This window comes from Aotus nancymaae, unplaced genomic scaffold (genome assembly GCF_030222135.1).
Source record: "Aotus nancymaae isolate 86718 unplaced genomic scaffold, 86718_ANA_hifiasm-v0.15.2.pri h1tg000077l, whole genome shotgun sequence".
Taxonomy (NCBI): domain Eukaryota; kingdom Metazoa; phylum Chordata; class Mammalia; order Primates; family Aotidae; genus Aotus; species Aotus nancymaae.
The window spans coordinates 20,551,607-20,570,560 of NW_026988492.1; the positions used below are offsets into that span (position 1 = coordinate 20,551,607).

At 50.0% G+C, this 18,954-nt stretch overlaps 1 protein-coding gene across 11 annotated transcripts in view; it reads left to right on the top strand.

Annotated features, from left to right (window-relative positions):
• Positions 1-18,954, top strand: part of FRMD4A (FERM domain containing 4A) — a 679,421-nt gene that overhangs the window by 649,122 nt on the left and 11,345 nt on the right. For all 11 annotated transcript variants that reach the window (XM_064368421.1, XM_064368419.1, XM_064368420.1 and 8 more), the window contains 6 exons: positions 4,198-4,320; positions 8,754-8,982; positions 11,490-11,546; positions 14,550-14,787; positions 15,631-15,798; positions 17,398-18,290. In XM_064368421.1, coding sequence (XP_064224491.1) covers positions 4,198-4,320; positions 8,754-8,982; positions 11,490-11,546; positions 14,550-14,787; positions 15,631-15,798; positions 17,398-18,290 — 1,708 coding nt within the window. The remainder of the gene's footprint in view (positions 1-4,197; positions 4,321-8,753; positions 8,983-11,489; positions 11,547-14,549; positions 14,788-15,630; positions 15,799-17,397; positions 18,291-18,954) is intronic.

Genomic DNA, 18,954 nt, shown 5'->3' on the forward strand with positions numbered 1-18,954 from the left:
ATAAAGAATATGCTTAAAGGGTTGGAAAACATAGGGGTTTTGGTGTCTGCCTTTAATAATTTGGAAAGCCTTGTTTTGTTTTTAGTAAAAGAAAAAGTCCCTAAACCCATCAAAGAATTAGTTGACGAAGCACCATGAGGACCAGTTAAAATTGGTGCTGGCAAAATCTCAGATAGGACCCCATGGGAGTCCATGTGACAAGTCCTAATGATGATCCTTCATCCTTGCTTGGTAGTTCATAAAGCGTCTCCTCACGTGACGCCTCGTTGATGATAATGGCTGGCCACCATCTTCTCAAGGCTTTGTGCCTGAGTTTATTGCTGTCGTGGCTTTTGTTCATCTTTAGGGTATTTCAGATTAGTCTTTGGACATCTTAGTGAGATGCACTGGTGGTCAACAAGGAAACCAGGATCTCACTTCATATATAATCACCTTTAGACCCTGTGATCTGGTGTTTCTTTTAACTTTTTCATTAAAAAAGATGAAATCTTAGCCTAATGACATTTTTAAATGTTACGTAGCCTGGGCGCAGTTGCTCACAGCTGTCATACTTGCGCTTTGGGAGGCTGAGGCAGGAGGATCACTGGAGGCCAGGAGTTAGAGACTAGCCTGGGCAACATAGTGAGACCCTATCTCTACAAAAAAAAAAACTTTTTAAACAGATAGCCCGAAGTGGTGGTGTGTGTCTGTACTCCCAGCTAGTCAGGAGACTGAGGCGGGAGGATTGCTTGAACCTGAAAGGTTGAGGCTGCAGTGAACCATGATCACGCCATTGCACTCCAGCTTGGGTGACAGGGCAAGATCCTATCTCACACACAAAAAAAATTGCAAAGTAATGCTTTCTCAAGCCTGTGTATGTGCTAGTCTCACAGAAGTTGCTGCAAGGTGCTGTCTACATTTGTTTAAATATCCATTTCCACCTTCTTCTGTGTATTGCATGACTCTGTTAGAAGTGTTTGAAGACTTCATGTTTTAAAGCGGTACACGTGACTTTGTGTGTGCGTGTGTGTGCACACACGTGTGCATTGTGTACCTGGGAACAATGGGGTGGGAGCTCTCTAGGGAGAGAGCGACTGTGCACCACCTAACGTTACAAAGAGCTCTGCTGGTAAACAGTTCAGAATGGGAAGTCAAAGAGGTTCCCAAACTAAGTCAGAGAGACGTATGCCCCTCCCCCAAATACTGAAGTCTTGCAGCAGGAAGAATGAAACAAGGGGCCGGGGAGTGAGATCACATTACATTTCAACTTGGCTTAATTACAGTCTGGCTTGATTTAAACCGGGGCCTGCTCAGAGCAGAACCACATTAGCACAAATCCATTGCAAATCTTAGGAAAGCAATTGGCCTGGCTGGGGAATGCGCTATGTGATACTGTTAATATTAGCAACATTTTTATAAAGATTAGGCTTGAAGGACGGGAAAAAATATGGGTTTTGGTGTCTGCCTTTAATAATTTGGGCAGCCTTGTTTTGTTTTTAATAAAAAGTCCCTAAACCCAGTAGGCAGTCGACATTTGAAAAATGCAAGGCGCATGTCAGGGCAAGATGAACATGCGTTATCAGAAAAATCTCAGCATCTCTCTTAAAGACAAAAGCGAAAGAAGGAAAACAAAGCTGCCACTTCTTATAATGTTAACTAACACCAGAAAACGTAACTTGAGTGGAGGCAATAACCCAGCAAGGAGTCAGTTGCAGGCAGATTTCTCCTCCGTTCATTCCCTATAGTTTCTCTCACCTTAGCCTCTTGACTCCCATGTCCTCAAGGGCTGGGGGAAGTCTTCTTGCTAAATCTGTGCTGTTTTGTATCTCTGCCCTCAGCTCAGAGTATCCAGAAGCACTGTTTGACCCCTGGGGAGGGGGGCAACTAGAATGAGGGAGAGGGAGAACATTTGGCCGGATACAGGGAGGCACCAAGCTGAGGTCCCACTGCAGAGCGTTAAATTACGTCTTCACCATGCAGCTCCGGTTACACATGAAATCAGATTAAATATCTGGAGAATCAAGACTTCGACTCAAATACTTTCAAGTGCATGGTGAAAAAAATCAGTAGCCTCATTGAAACTAGATTTTAAAACCACAAACAGTTTAGAGTTATAAATCCATGGCCGTTTTAACAACTTTTCTCTCCTTTTTGGAAGTTTCTAGGTTATAGAAAAAATAAAATCCTGACAATATAGAACCCTCAATAGTTGTGTTATTTATAGACAGAATTTTAGGGAAGCAGATTTAAAAAAAAAGTTATGGAATAAACACTTTAACTACTTTGGAGACATTTGAACCACATTTTTTTTTTTTTTAAAGAAAAAACCAGGGAAGAAAATTGCAGGGAGTTTGATACTCAGATAGTTGGCTATTGTGCTCTGAAATGCTTACATTGAGGAATATAAAGTCCACGGGGTCATTGCCCAGTGATCTGAACACAGCAGGGGAGAAGCAGGCGAGTGAGGGTTTAAGTGTGCTGATGCTCATGTCACATGCACACCCACGCACACACACGTGCACACCCACGTACACACGCACGCACATGCACGCACACACATGCACACACACATGCACAGGTACGCACACACACGCACACATGCACACACACGTGCACACACGCACGTACAGGCACACACACATACATGCACACACACATGCACTCAGCACACAGTAGTTAGAGGAGAAGGGCCAGAATCACTGTCTCATGATTTGGATTTTCCCACCTGCTGGGCACTCAGGCCTGGGCTGCCCTGCATGAAAGCTTTCTGTGTGACTGACGGATGTTCCTGAAAAGAGCCTTCTCAACTTCCTGGTCAGAGCAGCTCCTGAGTCTTTGTGTAGCATCCTCGTTGATTTGGGCTAGAAAGTCAGAGCTGGTCTTTGCTTGGCAATGCCCACTTTGCCATTGGAGACAGACACACAGTGGGTCCCCCAGCTTTTTCTGGTCCCCGGAAGTGACTTCTTGCAGTTGACGACTGGCCTCCGCAGTGCAGGGCAGCCGCTGACTCTGATTGGATCTTTGTTCAGTCCTGATACAACTCACTCACAGACAGCCTGCTTCTAATCCTCAATCACCCCCAGAACCTCAGCCTTCCACCAGGATCACTGTGACCGTGGAAGTCTGTCAACTAAATTCACTGTCTTTGTACCTATAGCAATTAGATTTCCAAGGCCCTAAATACATACACAACAGATGTTGTTTAGTAGCCTTGTCAGTAACATGGATTATATGTTTTATGTTCAGTTTCTACTAAACTTTTTTGTTTAATAGACAGAGTCTCGCTCTGTTGCCCAGGCTGGAGTACAGTGGCACGATCTTGCCTCACTGCAAGCTCTGTCTTCTGGGTTCGAGCAATTCTTCTGCCTCAGCCTCCCAAGTAGCTGGGTTTACAGGCCCCCACCACCATGCCCAGCTAATTTTTGTATTTTTTAGTAGAGACGGGGTTTCATCATTTGGCCAGGCTGGCCTTGAACTCCTGACCTCAAGAGATCCCCCTGCCTCGGCCTCCCAAAGTACTGAGATTACAGACATGAGACACTGCCTGGCCATTCTCCTAAAACTTTTAAATTAAACAGTTTAATGTCTTTTAAGCACAGCCTTTTCCTGTCACATCTGGCCAGAGCAGATTACGACCCTTACTCCGTTTCTAAATTATGTATAAATGTACTTTTCTGCGATTTGCCATATAGATACCACTCCTCTTGTGAAAATTCATTTGAAGGGAACTTTAAGCTTAGATATTTGGGCGGGACTATTTGATGCAGTTTCAAGAGCATGGGATTTGAAGTTAGGAAAGACCCGAGAACTCATGTCGACGCTGCTCCTAACTGGCTGGGTGACCTTGCCTGGTACAGAGGGGGCAGGCAGGAGATATTTGTTCAGTTAACAAATGAATGAAATTCAAGTGTTATAATGAAAGCCAAAATGGTAATTGTGTTGACTTAACAGAAATGTACTTTGGAAAAAACTTTGAAAGTGCATCTATTCTATGTAAGAGACATTGTTAGAGAAATGGAATTTCATTTCTGGAACTCTTATTGAGGCGTGGTGCTTAATGTGAATGTTTCAGCATAGGCATTGAATCTGTGCATCAAAGCGCATGCATGCATGTGTGTGTGTGTGTGTGTGTGTGTGTGCGTGTGTTTGTTCGTTCTAGGAAGCAGACACGCCCCACTGTGATTTATGCTCACTCTGAATGCCATTTCACATATGCAGGAGCTCACCGGCAAGCTGCCAGTTGAATATCCCCTAGATCCAGGGGAAGAACCACCCATTGTCCGGAGAAGAATAGGAACAGCATTCAAGCTGGATGAACAGAAAATCCTGCCCAAAGGAGAGGTGCGTCCTTCCTTTCTGTTGTTGGATTCTCTCACGTTATCCTACTTTTTCCCATTTGTTAGGCCTTCCAAGTTTTTTGTAACAATTTTTTCCTTTCTGCCCAATGCCAGTATTTTTGCTGAGAACTTTTCTTGAGTGAGCTGGCTAGTGGGTATGTGGCTCCCCTTGGGAGGATTCGTTCACTTGCATTTGCAGGCATTTGGGTGTCTGTTGAAGTTGCTTGTCTGACACTGTGCGCCTAGCACAAGCAGCCGTGTTGAGCTTGGGGAGAACATTTCAGTAGCATTCGTGTGAATGTTTCTGGCATCGGCATTGAATCTGTGCATCAAAGTGCATGCATGCATCTGTGTGTGCATGTGTGCATGTGTGCGTGTGTGTGTGCGTGTGTTCCAAGAAACAGACATGTCCCACTCTGATTTATGCTCACTCCGAATGCCATTTCACATAGGCATTTGTCCGTATTTGGCTTTGTAACGGCCTCCCAGCCCTCGGTTACTCAGAGCCAAGCTTGATGTCTGATCTGTGGAAGAAAAGCCGCCAAGAGAAGGAAAACTGAGGCCATAGCATCAGGTGCAAGGGTACACTGGCTGGGGAGAGACTGGTCGGGTGCACCGTCCCGTGGTGGTAGCTTCACCTGGCTAATCAAATCCCCAGGAGAACAAGTGCAGGATGCTTGGGCGCTCCTGGCCTCGCTCATTTGTGTTTGGAGAAGCCACTTTCTTCCTTCGGACTGAACACTGGTGAAGCTGGGGCTGGAGAGTTCAGATGTGGCGGAAAAAAAACAGTGAAGACTTGAATCTCTGGCTGGTTAATGAGAATCCAGCCTCAGGCCAAATGAAAGTAGAGGCCAGGCATACATACCTTTAGGCCCCGGGGCCTGCCCAGGAAATGCTTTCCCACATTTATTCTGAACAAAGTTACTAATTAACATGCTCTTGAACAGAGGCCTTAAAAGGTCAGGACTTAGAGCCTGGGGGAGAAGGAATACTGTATATATTTTTAGTCTTTTAAGAAAGCGATTGGGGAAAACTGACCCCTGGGGTAGGTAGGATTCTGGTAAGGGCGAATTCAGAGAGGGACCTAAGAGCTTGCGGCTCATCTGAGTGTTAGAGGAATCTTCTGAGATCTGCAGTGGAAGTTCTGTGGGACACAGGTACATACACCAATGTGTTCCAATCAAAACTAAAGCTCATGTGGCCGGGCGCAGTGGCTCACGCCTTTTGCTGCAAAATCCCAGCACTTTGGGAGGCCGAGGCAGGCAGATCACTTGAGGTCAGGAGTTCACAAGCAGCCTGTCCAACGTGGTGAAACCCGTCTCTACCAAAAAATACAAACATTAGCCAGGCATGGTGGTGCGCGCCTGTAATCACAGATACTCAGGAGGCTGACGCGAGAATAGCTTGAACCCAGGAGTTGGAGGTGGCAGTGAGCTGAGATCTTGTCATTGTATTCCAGTCTGGGGAACAGACTGAGACCCTGTCTCAAAAAAAAAACCCTAAAGCTCAATTAGACAGTTCCTGATCTGTAAAATGGAGCTCATGGCCCTTACTTCTCTGGGTGTCCCTAGGATCGAATGAGCCGGTACTTGGCACTCATGATGCTCAGCAAACAGTTGCTTGAGGGGAAAGGGAGATGGAATCTCAAAGGAAGGGAGCCGCATTCAAGGCAGGAACTGCAGGGGCCGGAGGATGGGATTGAGGTCAGGTATTTCCAAATCCTGCCGGTCATCAGAGTCTCCCTCAAGAGGAACTTCAGCTCCTGTTGCTGGGCAGATACCTGGCTCTTAAGCTTTAAAGAGGGACCTCCCTTTTAGGGAGTCCGCTCAACACGGCTGCTTGTGCTAGGCGCACAACTCTGTTCCTCCTTGGTCTTCCCAGAGTCCCACCGCACCTTTGACACACCTCAGTACCTTGTGACTTTAGCTCCCTGAGAACACCCGAGGCATGTGCTTCCTTGCTGTCGCCACACAGGATCTTTCCCAAGTTTGTACAAGGAAGCAGCCCGGAGCAGCTGGCGTTCTGCAGAGTTCCTCTGAGAAGCATGACATGCTCACCTGCGGATCGCACCACTGCACCCCAGCCGGGGCGGCGGACTGAGACCCTGTCTCAAAAAAAGTAAAAGAAAAAGAAAAATCTAAACTAAAGCTCCGTTAGGCAGTTCCTGGTCTGTAAAATGGAGCTTTTACTTCTTTGGGTGTCCCTAGAATTGACACCTGTGCACTGCACCGCGGCTCCTGGAAACGCGCTCTGCCTCCCTGCTCGTACACTAGGCAGCCGTTTGCACGGACAGGGCATTCAGCCTTGGACTTGTCTTAGTTTAAATAGTGAGAATTTGTCCTGGGCTCCCCACAAACCTCTGAATCAGAGTCTGGCGCCAGGGCTATTGTGACAGCTCAGGAACAGCTGCCCCGGGGAGCCCACGCTCACAGAACAGTCTTTGTCCCTTGGTGACTTGCCTATTTCAAGACCTCAGGCAGGAGTCCATGTCAATATTCTCTTCCCTCTGAGAGAACGAATGCAGCCAGCACTGGCAGGATTTGGCAGGAGTTTATTATCTCCGAAATAGTTCCCTTGAACCTTCACCGTTTCCTCTCACTCCTGGTTCCCGCTCCCTTTAGGCTTAAAGTGCTCAAAAGTCAATGAGATCAGGCTAAGAACTTCTCCGTGATAGTGGCCTCCAGCTTGGTGCATTATGCACAGAGGCAAGGATGTTTTACTGAGCCACTAAACAGGAAGATCTGTTGATTCCAGCCAACAGCTGATCTCCTATTGGGCTAGATCAGTTCCCATCCAGTTTCAGCATGTCTGTGAGTTTCCTGGGGCAAGTTGTGTGCTCTCTCCCTGGCCTTGAGAGGCTGCTGATGCATTTGTCCTGGGTTTACTAGCTGTGGAGTTAGCCAGACGTCCTACGTCTCCTGCAGGCTCCCAAGTATGCCCACCCTGCAGGACCTGTCAGTAAGACAGCTCACGGCTCAAAATCTCAACCAAGAAGATGCTGTTTAGAGCTAGGTCTGAGCCAGAGGGGTTTTACTAGGGAAGAGAGGAAATAGAAAAACAAACAATCTGACAGTTTGGGGGGATTCTGCATTCACCCCCAAATCCTCACACATGCACGAGCTGCCTCTCCCATCCCTCAGCAGCTGGTGAACACACATCTGCAGAGGAGAGTCTTGGTCAGCAGGGAGGACAGCAGCAAACGTGCTGTCTAGGTGTCATCCGTTAGATCCATCAGGCATTTCTGACAACCACAGCTTCATTCTTCCAGGTCCCCAAACGCTGTTTAAGGAGAATCTCATCCATCTGCACTTCTTGGCCAAAGGAAGGGATGGAGGTGGGAGGGAGCTACACTAAAGAAAGAGGAAGAACATCCAATGAGCTGGGGGGATGGGGGTGGACTGCCTCCACCGCCACCCACTGTCCATCCCTGCCCCTTGGAGAGCCCAGGTGTAGCCCAGCAGGCATCCATGAACAGGCAGATGTGGGACGGACAGCTGGAGCTTGCAGAAGAGCTCCCGGGACTGGGTGCAGTGGCTCACACCTGTAATCCCAGCACTTTGGGAGGCCAAGGCGGGTGGATCACCTAAGGTCAGGAGTTCAAGACCAGCCTGGCCAACATGGTGAAACCCCGTCTCTACTAGAAATGTAAAAGCCAGGTGTGGTGGTGTGCACCTGTAATCCCATCTACTTGGGAGGCTGAGGCAGGAGAATTGGCTTGAACCTGGGAGGCAGAGGTTACAGTGAGCTGAGATCACAGCACTGCACTCCGGCCTGGGCAACAGAGCAAGATCCGTCTCAAAAACAAAAAAGAGCTTCCGAAAGACACACGGATGAGTGGGGTTACGCGTCTTGCCCCACATCCACACAATATGTGAAGATACAGGGAAAGACACACTATGTGGGTCAGAGCCCGTGGGTTAGATGCATGTGAGGGGCATACGGTGTATGAGTCAGAGGCCCGTGCGTTAGGCGCATGTGTGTCAGCTCCTTGGTAGCAAGCCCACAGAGAAGAATGGCGTAAAGAAACTTTAAGAATCATGCTGCATCCTCCATCCAAAATGGAAAGGAAGTGGCAACTTCAAAGCCTCTCTGGGCTCTGAATTTCCACAGAGGCTTTGGTTTGTCTTGATGAACTTTGCTGGAGATATTGAAACAAAGCCAGGCGGTCCCTAGACCTGCAGCGTGGGAGCTCTGTTCTCAGTGATGTTGACGGCGTTCAGACCATCACTTGTCTCCGAAAAGCAACAGGAGCAAGGGTTGTGGCAGTGGGTGCACCTGGGGACTTCAGTGGGTGAAGATTTTAGGATCGGGGCCATTCTTAAGAGTGTCTCCCAAGGAACTGGGCTTGCCTTGGGGCTGGGGATAGAAGAGGGGTTAGGTGAGTGTCTCTCTGCTTAGCATCCCCAGTAATGCAAACTGGTGCTTTCCCTCCCACAGGAAGCTGAGCTGGAACGCCTGGAACGAGAGTTTGCCATTCAGTCCCAGATCACAGAGGCTGCCCGCCGCCTAGCCAGTGATCCCAACGTCAGCAAAAAACTGAAGAAACAAAGAAAAACCTCGTATCTGAATGCACTGAAGAAACTGCAGGAGATTGAAAATGCAATCAACGAGAATCGCATCAAGTCTGGGAAGAAACCCACCCAGAGGGCTTCACTGATTATAGACGGTCAGTGCCAACCCGGCTGCCCCCACCCCACTCCCATGCCCAGGCCTCGGGAACCAGACACGAGGTTCCATGAGTGGTCCCTACATGACCTGAGCAGCTCCCTAACTATGGTGCCTTCATTTACCCATTCGTAAAATGAAGCGAATGAGGCCTGATCCCATCCCACGTGAGAGAAGCCATGTGGACCCAGACACAGGTGAAGGGATTGTGTGAGTCAAACTGTTGGTATCACTGTTGTCTTCCTCCCTGGGAGAACCTGCAGCCAGGAGCTAGCATTCTTCTCAGCCCTCACTGTGAACTGAGCTGAGTTGCCCAGGCTCTGACACTCTCAGGGACCTGACCGCCCCTACTCAAGTCTGGAAGGACGGTGGGGCTGAGGTACACAGCAGCAGTGACCCCCCTCTTTGAGCAGCCCCTGCCAACCTGCTGGCCCATATGCCTCCAGGGGCCTCCTATCCCAAGAGCTGAGGCTCGGGGACACTGGCCTCTCCGATTGTCTGGAACCCTGAGCTGAGGCTTGGGGAGACTGGACCATCTGATGGTCTGGAATCCTGAGCTCCAGTCAGGGTTTAGGAATTTGGGTGATTACTTTGGTTAACTCTAGAAGCAAATCCCCCAAAGTCTACCCACAAAGCATCAGGTCCCCTAAACTGTTGGAATCCTTCTTTTCTAAGTCAGTGACTTCCTGAAACTATACAGTAAGCATTCTTTCCTCCACGTGTACGCATGTTTAAAATACTTTTGCTCTAAAAAGACAAAAAGTAGAACAGTGTTTCCGTGGGGTTAGGGGACAGGGGAATGCGGAGTTGCTGCATGATGGATACAGAGTTTCAGTCTGGAAAAGTGAGAATATTATTCAAGCAGATGATGGATGATGGTGATGGTTGTACAACGGTGCAAATGTGCTTCAAGTCACTAAACTGTACAGGTACAAATAGTGAAGCTGGGATGTTGGCACGTGCCTGTAGTCCCAGCTACTCAGGAGGCTGAGGCGGAAGGATCACTTGAGCCAGAGGTTTGAGACTGTAGCGCACTATGATTCTGCCTGTGCGTAACCACTGCATTCCAGCCCAGGCAGTGTAGCAAGACTGCATCTCAAAAAAAAAAGTTAACATGGTAAACGTGATGTTAATATATTTCACTACAATTACAGAGATAGATAAATATAGATAGATACAGATTTGCAACCTAAACTCAGTATCCTAGGGTAGCAGTGATGTGCTGGAGATTCCAGCATGCCAGAGTCAGAGCTCCTGTGCATTCTCATAGTCCATCATGCAATACGAATAAAGTGAATTCTTAGTTAAAAAGAGATACATTTTTTTTAATCCTTTGGCACTAGGAAATTTGGAATAACCGTCTTTCCCTATCTTACCCTGTTGTCCTTGGCCAAGACCACACAACTTTCCCCCCACCTCCTGGTGGAGCTCCCTCAGCTGGGTGGAGTGCAGTGGTGCGATCTCGGCTCACTGCAACCTCTGCCTCCCAGGTTCAAGCAATTCTCTTGCCTCAGCCTCCCAAGTAGCTGGGGCTATAGGCACGTGCCACCATGCCCAGCTGATTTTTTGTATTATTAATAGAGATGGGGTTTCATCGTATTAGCCAGGATGGTCTCGATCTCCTGACTTCATGATCTGCCCGCCTCGGCCTCCCAAAGTGCTGGGATTACAGGCATGAGCCACGACGTTCGGCCCCAGCTCTCTCTTTCTGACGCCCCATTTGAGACCTTCTGCCCCCCTCCAAGGCACTTGGGGGTTGCCAACAGAAACATTTTCCTATAGAAACATCCAAGGGCCCACCTGAGCTAGAGGAGTAATTAAGGTTCTTGCTCATTCCTTAGCATATTATTTTAAGAGAAAAAACACCAAACTTGGAATCTGAAGACTTGAGACCTTGGTTCACGTTGCCAGAGAGCAAAACCGCCTTCTCTTCCTACCCCTCAGTTTCCCCAGCAGTGAAACAGGCAGGATTATTTTACTGTCTCCCTCTTGGGCGTGTTCTCTTGGTTCATTGAATGACATCTATAAAAATAAGCTTTGGAGAGATGGAGCCTGTATTTAGCACGCTTGTTTTCTCTGCTAACAACTGACAAAGTTTATTGAGAAGCCATTTATTGCCATAGGAGCAAAGTGAAGTCCCTACCCTAGTTTCGCATTTGCAGAATAAAAGCAGTTCGCTCCCTTTAGTTTCGCTGGTACATGCCCTGGGTTTATGCAGGGACAATGATGTGGTTTAATCAGGCTGGGGCATTGTAGCATTCTGTGAAACCAGGGCACAACACACAAAGGCCAGGGCACATGGCAGCGTCGGGGTGCGGAGGGTGAGCTAATGACCCGCCACAGGGACTGTCGAAAGAAACACTCAACAGCATTTTTATTGTATCTCGTAGGTTCTTTCTGGTTAAAAAGAGAAAGGTCTGGGGTGGTGGTAGACATGCTGTTTCTACAGACAGGGCTTGGTTGGAGGAATGTGCTGAACTCAGAGGCTGTTGCTTTTTGTCTTCTCAGATGGAAACATTGCCAGTGAAGACAGCTCCCTCTCAGATGCCCTTGTTCTTGAGGATGGTAGGTTGATGCATTTCCTCCCTACAAACTTGGAACCCCTAAGTGCCTTGGAAGGGGGCAGAAGGTCTCAAATGGGGCATCAGAAAGAGAAAGCCTGGCTGAGGGAACTCCACTAGGAGGTGGAGGGAAGTGCTGAGTAAACAGAGATGAATTTAGATAGTCTGGGGATTGCCAGGCCAAAAGGCAGCTGGGCTCCCAGCAAGCTCTCTCAGTTCCCAGCATCCACCTGTTTGGTTGGGAGTGGGTGGGTGCTGCATTAACCCATGTGTATAATTTTAGAATTTCCTGTGGCCCAGACGTAAGTTTATCAGTGAGTGATGCTTCACTTTTTTAGAAGCCAAAATCTTTTTTTTTTTTTTTTTTGAGACAGGGTCTCACACTGTCACCCAGGCTGGCGTGCAGTGGCATGATCTTGGCTCACTGCAACCTCTGCCTCCTGGGCTCAAGTGATTCTTCCACCTCAGCCCACCGAGTAGCTGGGAATACAGCATGCCACCACGCCCTGCTAATTTTTGTATTTTTTTGTAGAGTCGGGTTTTGCTATGTTTGTTGATGGGCTCAAGCGACCCACCCACCTCGGCCTCCCAAAGTGCTGGGGGGATTACAGGCATGAGCCACCACACTCGGCCCAAAACCACATTTTTAGACAGAGAATCTCAATACTAGGCATAGCTTCCTTTTGAGTATTCATGCTATCTAGAGGAAAAGGGTAGAAATTGATTTAGATCACAAATCAGACTGAAACCCACTAGGAGGGTCTAAGGATCACGAGAGGAAATGGAACAAACCCCCTGTCGCTTCCTAGGACAATAGTGAAAGTAAGAGGGAAGATATCCTGGTAGACGCATGGTCAGGCTGGAAAACTGTCTTATTTCCCATTGAACTCTTACATCTGGAAGTTAGCAGGATGTTTTCTTGGGAAATTCTTAGAAAAACAGAACCGATCCCTCCCCCAGCCCCCACCACCACCCCTATGTAGGGGAAGTAAGAATTCCAAACCCAGAACCATCTGAGAATACTCCTGTGGATGTCCAATCGTCACACTGGGAGGCAAGTGCATTAATTATATGGAAATATATTAAGTGGCAGTTAATTTTTTTGCCCTGTAGGGAGACCTCAGGCAGGCAGTGATAAGTGGCTGTTCAGATGGAAAACAGAAAAGGTCCACACTAGTCATAGTAATCATGAGAATTGCAATAATAATAATGATTACTCTTAATGTGGGGAAAGTCTGGCGGGTTATTTACCCAGTCACCTTGGCTGTGCTGTTAGAAATCACATTGGAATATTTTTGTCTGTTTCATTACATAGGCGGGGCAGGGGGGCATGCGGGGGGCTTGAGCATCAGAGATCCCAGCCCTATGGTTGGCCTCTGAGTACCCCAGTCTCTCCTGGACAGGGAACAAAGAAAGACTGAGAGAGATTCCTTGGTAATAGAGTGGTGCCCTGAGCAAGAGGTGATGTCAGTAGGTAATTCTGAGGCATCATTCAAAATTCCAGCTTCTCCCCGTGGTCCAGATCCAGACCCTGGACTTCCTCACAGGTGTCATCACATCATTTTGCACCCCACGGTCCCATTGCAGGCTCTTTTTCTGGGGATCCTTCCTTTACTGATTTGAGGGCAAAGGAGGAGTAGGTGCAAAGTAGGTGAACACAGCTGGGGGACTGAGAATGAGGCTGTGAGAGGAATCACTGAAAATGGATTTAGGGGCAAGCGAAAGGTAGTTGGTTGTTTTTAAGCGTCTGTGCACTATTGCCCTCCAGCTCCCATCTCTGCCTTCCCCATGAAGTCTAAATCGTTCTGTCCTCTCTCTTCTCAATGCTGACCTCCAGCCTGGAGTCCTCATTTATCCCCCTCCAGTCTCTCTCCCTTCCTTTCTAGTTTTAGAACACTGCCTGGTGAATACTTGTAAAACAGGATTTTTCACCCTGATGCATCTGTGCTTAAGACATTGCAGAGTTTTCCTGTGGCTTTTCAAAATCTCAGCTCCTTAGCTCGGAATTCCAGGCCCCCATCAGCCGGGCTCTTGATGCTCACGGTGCACACAGAAGGCGGCTGTGCTGACCAGAGCGCCTCCCTCACTCCCCTGCTCCTCCTCACCAGCCCCTGCCCAGCCGGATGTGCCTGTAAGCTGGTACCCTGCCCTCAGGGCCTTCACACTTTGGTTCAAGCCCTTCGTTCCTCCTCTTTGCCTGGCCACTGCTCAAGCCCCTTCAAGACCAGCCTCTCCCACAGGACCTCCTAGTCTCACTGAATTAGCTTTTTCTGAAAGTCCTCTAGCACACTGACGTGTGAGAGCATTCCTTTCCTGGAGGCAGGGAATCATTTATTCATACTTAATCTCTGTAGCTCGTCTCCTTCTTAAGGCAGTTTCAAAATTATACAGGAACAGATTAAAAGAGAATATACACAGCTCTGGGGAAAAAAGCACAGAGTAGACACCCCTGACCCACCCGGCAGGTATTTACAATGGACAGATAGCCCTTCATTCATTTTTTTCGCTCCAGCCAATGTTTATCAAGCGCCTACTGTGTGTTGGCTGTCATTTACAGCACTGAGGATCTAGCAGCAAATAAAACCGACAAAACTCTCCTGGAACTCAGACCCTCCCAAAGTGAATTAGATGCTTAGTGTCTGTTGAAAGACGACTTACTCTGGAGCAGTAACTACATTTTGCTGTTTGGTGTGAAGCAGTCATTTGTCGGTGCTGTTTAATGACGTTCAGACTTCTCTCCATTCGTGTCAAATCAGAAGTGACGCGTCTCGTTTCCCGTGCAGTCCCGCCTGCAGTGGGGGTTTGGTTTGCCTGGTTTGGTTTGACGCGTCTTTACTTGTCTTGGCAACTGGGGAAGAGTCCCAGGGTTTGTCATTACAGGAGTGAAGGAAAGGTGTGGGTTTGGCTGTGTGGCTCCAAGGTGGGGGGCGGGAGGGGGCGGGGGCTCTGTCGCAGCCTGGGGAAAGGATGACCGGGGCTCAGTTCCTCTCTTCCTGTCTTTGTGCAGAAGACTCTCAGGTTACCAGCACAATATCCCCCCTACATTCTCCTCACAAGGGACTCCCTCCTCGGCCACCCTCGCACAACAGGCCCCCTCCTCCCCAGTCCCTGGAGGGACTCCGGCAGATGCACTATCACCGCAACGACTATGACAAGTCCCCCATCAAGCCCAAGATGTGGAGTGAGTCCTCTTTAGATGAGCCCTACGAGAAGGTCAAGAAACGCTCCTCTCACAGCCATTCCAGGTGAGCTGGGTCGTGAATGAGGCCAGAGGAGGCCTCTGTCCATGCTCTGGAAGCATCAAAGGGCCGTCCCAAGTAGCACCCACGGTGACAAAATCCCCGTCAACCTAGTTCCTCCCTCTGGGGTTTGCCTTTCACGGGGCTGTGCTCACAGCACCCTCTGCTGCCCACCCTGTTGAGGTACAGATTTGTGATTTAAAGGGAAATCTGGGGTTTGGCCCACAATCAACGTGATGGCAGATGGCTCGAATGTTGTTAAAGTCCAGAGGAATTAATTAGGAGATCTCAGGCAGCGCTATTCCAGAATGGCAAGTCAAAGTCCATTCGCAGCAACTGCAGAGTGGTTCAGAACTCCACCCCTCACCCAGCAGAATTCTCCAGCCAAGCAGCTGTAATCCAAGCTGTGTATTATCAGCTCATTTCCAGGCCGACCTTGGAGGGAGGGTTTTTTTTGGAAGGCGTTTGGGGTCTGCTTCTCTGCTTTTCTCATTTCCTTTAGTCACCCTACCGAGCTCCAAGGGGGTGCCACAACAGGTCAATATCTGTTTCTTGGAAAACGAAAATTGTAAGGGCAGGACAGTCACACTGCCTGATAAAGAGAAGGCTGACCAGGGACTTCGTCTCGTATTGCCTAGGGGTTGAGGGGGGTTCAGGGACCAGGATGCCTACTCACTGCTGGGGAAAGGCTAAGAACCACAGTAGAGGTCTGACCGAGCGAGGTGGGAGTCATGGACGAGCTTTCCCCACGCTGGGATCAATGTCCTGAACTAGCCAGCACCCGTCCCCCGCCCCCCTCAAAGGTGCTGTCTGTCTGGCAGTGACCACATGGCCTCCTTGGCTTTGCAGCAGCCACAAGCGCTTCCCCAGCACAGGAAGCTGTGCGGAAGCAGGCGGAGGAAGCAACTCCTTGCAGAATAGCCCCATCCGCGGCCTCCCGCACTGGAACTCACAGTCCAGCATGCCGTCCACGCCAGACCTGCGGGTCCGGAGTCCCCACTATGTCCATTCCACGAGGTGAGTCAGCCCGGCCTTCGGGCCACCTCCCTGCTCAAACCAGACCTTCCTTTTTAAAATTGGGCATTGCCAGCCCCCAGCTGGCCCAAATAATGGATGAGCTGCCTGAACCCAGGAGGATAAATGAAGCGGAATAAAAAACCGGGCTGGCAGTGGTCAATGCCATTAGCCAAGAGACCCATGCAGAGGGCACTTGGAGTCAGCCAGAGAATCACCAGGCTCCTGGAGACAGGGAGCATGGAAGGTTTCCTAATCAAAGCAGAGGCAGCAGAGGCAGCAGAGGCAGCAGAGGCTAGCTGGGTTAGCATGGGAAGAGCTGGGATGGGGTGATCGCTCTCAGGAGTCCTCTTTCTATGGAGGCTTAAATTTATACTGGACTTCCTTTAGTGTCTCAAAGTGTAAATTCATAAAGAGCAAAAGAACCAGGCAAAAATGAGGCTTCAGTGAATCACAACTTCTTTTTCTAAAAAGAAGCAAACCAGATCACCACGGGCCATGTGATGGGGGCTTTCAGCTCCCTTCTGAGTGGCAGTCGGAAGTGGGGCTTACCTCTTCCTGTGCTTGGCCAGTGGGGCCACTGAATTTCACGTGCAGTCCCAGCATCGGGCAACGTCATCTGCCATGTGATGCTGTCTCGCACTTCCCTGAGCCCTGAGTGGACTCAAACGAGCAGAATGAATTATAGATAAAGTAATGGTGTGGTGAGTATCTGCATCATTCATTTTTTAATTATCTCATTTGCCACCAACCTTCTATTTCCCAGTTTTCACAGGAAAAGGGAGTCTATTTATATGGATTTTGTGACAGGATTCGGTTAAACTATATGAAGGGCCTCTGTAGGACTGTTCTTTGATCTGATCTGTAAATATGGACATTTCATCTGCCTGCTGTTTCCAGATGAATGGAACTGTCCTTTGTGGGAGGCGAACCTGCGGTCTCCACCTTGATTCCCAGTGTTTTGCCTTTTTTTTAAATAGAGACTCCCAGGCTGGAGTGCAGTGGTTTGATCAAAGCTTACTGCAGCCTCCAGCGATCCTCCCTTCTCAGCCTCCTGACTGGCTGGAACCACTGGTGTACAATACTACACCCAGCTAATTTTCCAAGTTTTTTTTTTAAGAGGCGAGGTCTCACTATGTTGCCCAGGGTGGTCTCAAATTCCCAGGCTCAAGCAATTCTTCAGCCTCCTGAAGCCCTGGGATCGCAGGCCTGAGCCACCGTGCCCAGCCCTGTCTGGTTTAACATGATACTGGAGTCATGATTCTGTGGTTCTCTTTGTGTCTATAGAATCATTTCCACTTAAAAAAAAAAAAAAGCCTAAGAAATGGAAATCCTTCTGTGAGTCCTAGCTTCGGTCCCATTTCCCACTGGGAATCAAGGTGGAGACCCCAGGCTCGCCTCCCACAAAGGACAGTTCCATTCACCTGGAAATAGCAGGCAGTTCCCGGATCCCCAGGACAACCCTGCTGAGGGAGACTTTGGCTTGCTGGGCTGGGGTCTGAGCCCGCGTGGAGGCCCCCATTGCCCTCCTCGGGACCCCCTCCTCCCCCGGCCCACTCCCCACTTCCCACCCCCAGACCAACCTGGGCCGTCTCCTGGCAGGTCGGTGGACATCAGCCCCACGCGACTGCACAGCCTCGCACTGCACTTTAGGCACCGGAGCTCCAGCCTGGAGTCCCAGGGCAAGCTCCTGGGCTCGGAGAACGACACTGGGAGCCCCGACTTCTACACCCCGCGGACTCGTAGCAGCAACGGCTCGGACCCCATGGACGACTGCTCGTCGTGCACCAGCCACTCGAGCTCGGAGCACTACTACCCAGCGCAGATGAACGCCAACTACTCCACGCTGGCCGAGGACTCGCCGTCCAAGGCGCGCCAGCGGCAGCGGCAGCGACAGCGGGCGGCGGGCGCGCTGGGCTCGGCCAGCTCGGGCAGCATGCCCAACCTGGCTGCGCGCGGGGGCGCGGGGGGCGCAGGGGGCGCGGGGGGCGGCGTGTACCTGCACAGCCAGAGCCAGCCCAGCTCGCAGTACCGCATCAAGGAGTACCCGCTGTACATCGAGGGCGGCGCCACGCCCGTGGTGGTGCGCAGCCTGGAGAGCGACCAGGAGGGCCACTACAGCGTCAAGGCCCAGTTCAAGACCTCCAACTCCTACACGGCGGGCGGCCTGTTCAAGGAGAGCTGGCGCGGCGGCGGCAGCGGCGGTGACGAGGGCGACACGGGCCGCCTGACGCCATCGCGATCACAGATCCTGCGGACTCCGTCGCTGGGCCGCGAGGGCTCCCACGACAAGGGCGCGGGCCGCGCCGCGGTGTCGGATGAGCTGCGCCAGTGGTACCAGCGTTCCACCGCCTCACACAAGGAGCACAGCCGCCTGTCGCACACCAGCTCCACCTCCTCGGACAGCGGCTCGCAGTACAGCACCTCCTCCCAGAGCACCTTCGTGGCGCACAGCAGGGTCACCAGGATGCCCCAGATGTGCAAGGCCACGTCAGGTGAGAGGGGGAGGCCGGGCGTGCGCGGGAAGGCCTGGGTGCGAACCGCTCCTGGTATCCAGGGCTACTGCTGGGAGGTACCCTGACAGCTGGGTACAGTGAGGAACCCTGCTGTCAGCTGCGGGAGACTTGAGGCCTGTGCTGACTCCCCTCCCTAATTGCACCCTAACGGTGCACCTGACCCTCCAAAGGGCGCTAGGCCAGCTCTCCCACTTCAGCTTCCTTAGTCAAGGTCTAAACCATCTCTTCCATCCAAGAAAGTTAAGTAATGTCTCCGGCTTTATCCAACCAAAGGTGCGCCTTTACCCTAGTGAGGAGAGGATCCCAGTAAGTAAGTGAGTGAGAGCCCAGAGGTAGGTTGCAAAGGAAGCTGGGTTGGTGATGGGCTTGGGTCAGTCCTAGAGATTGGGCCAGTGTCTCCCCAGGTAGGGGCAGACTGGCTGATAATGTGACAGAATTCCTGACTGCTCCTGGCTTCCCATTTCAATGATGATGTTATGGCATAGCCACACACTAATTAATTAATTTTAGTTAAGTGTCTTCAATATCCTTGATACTATGCCTGAAATTTTCCATAATCTAAGGTTAAGGTTTACCTTATATTCTTGTACTCAACAGCATTGTGCAGTATTAAATCAAGTAAAAAAAAATAAATAGAAGAAAC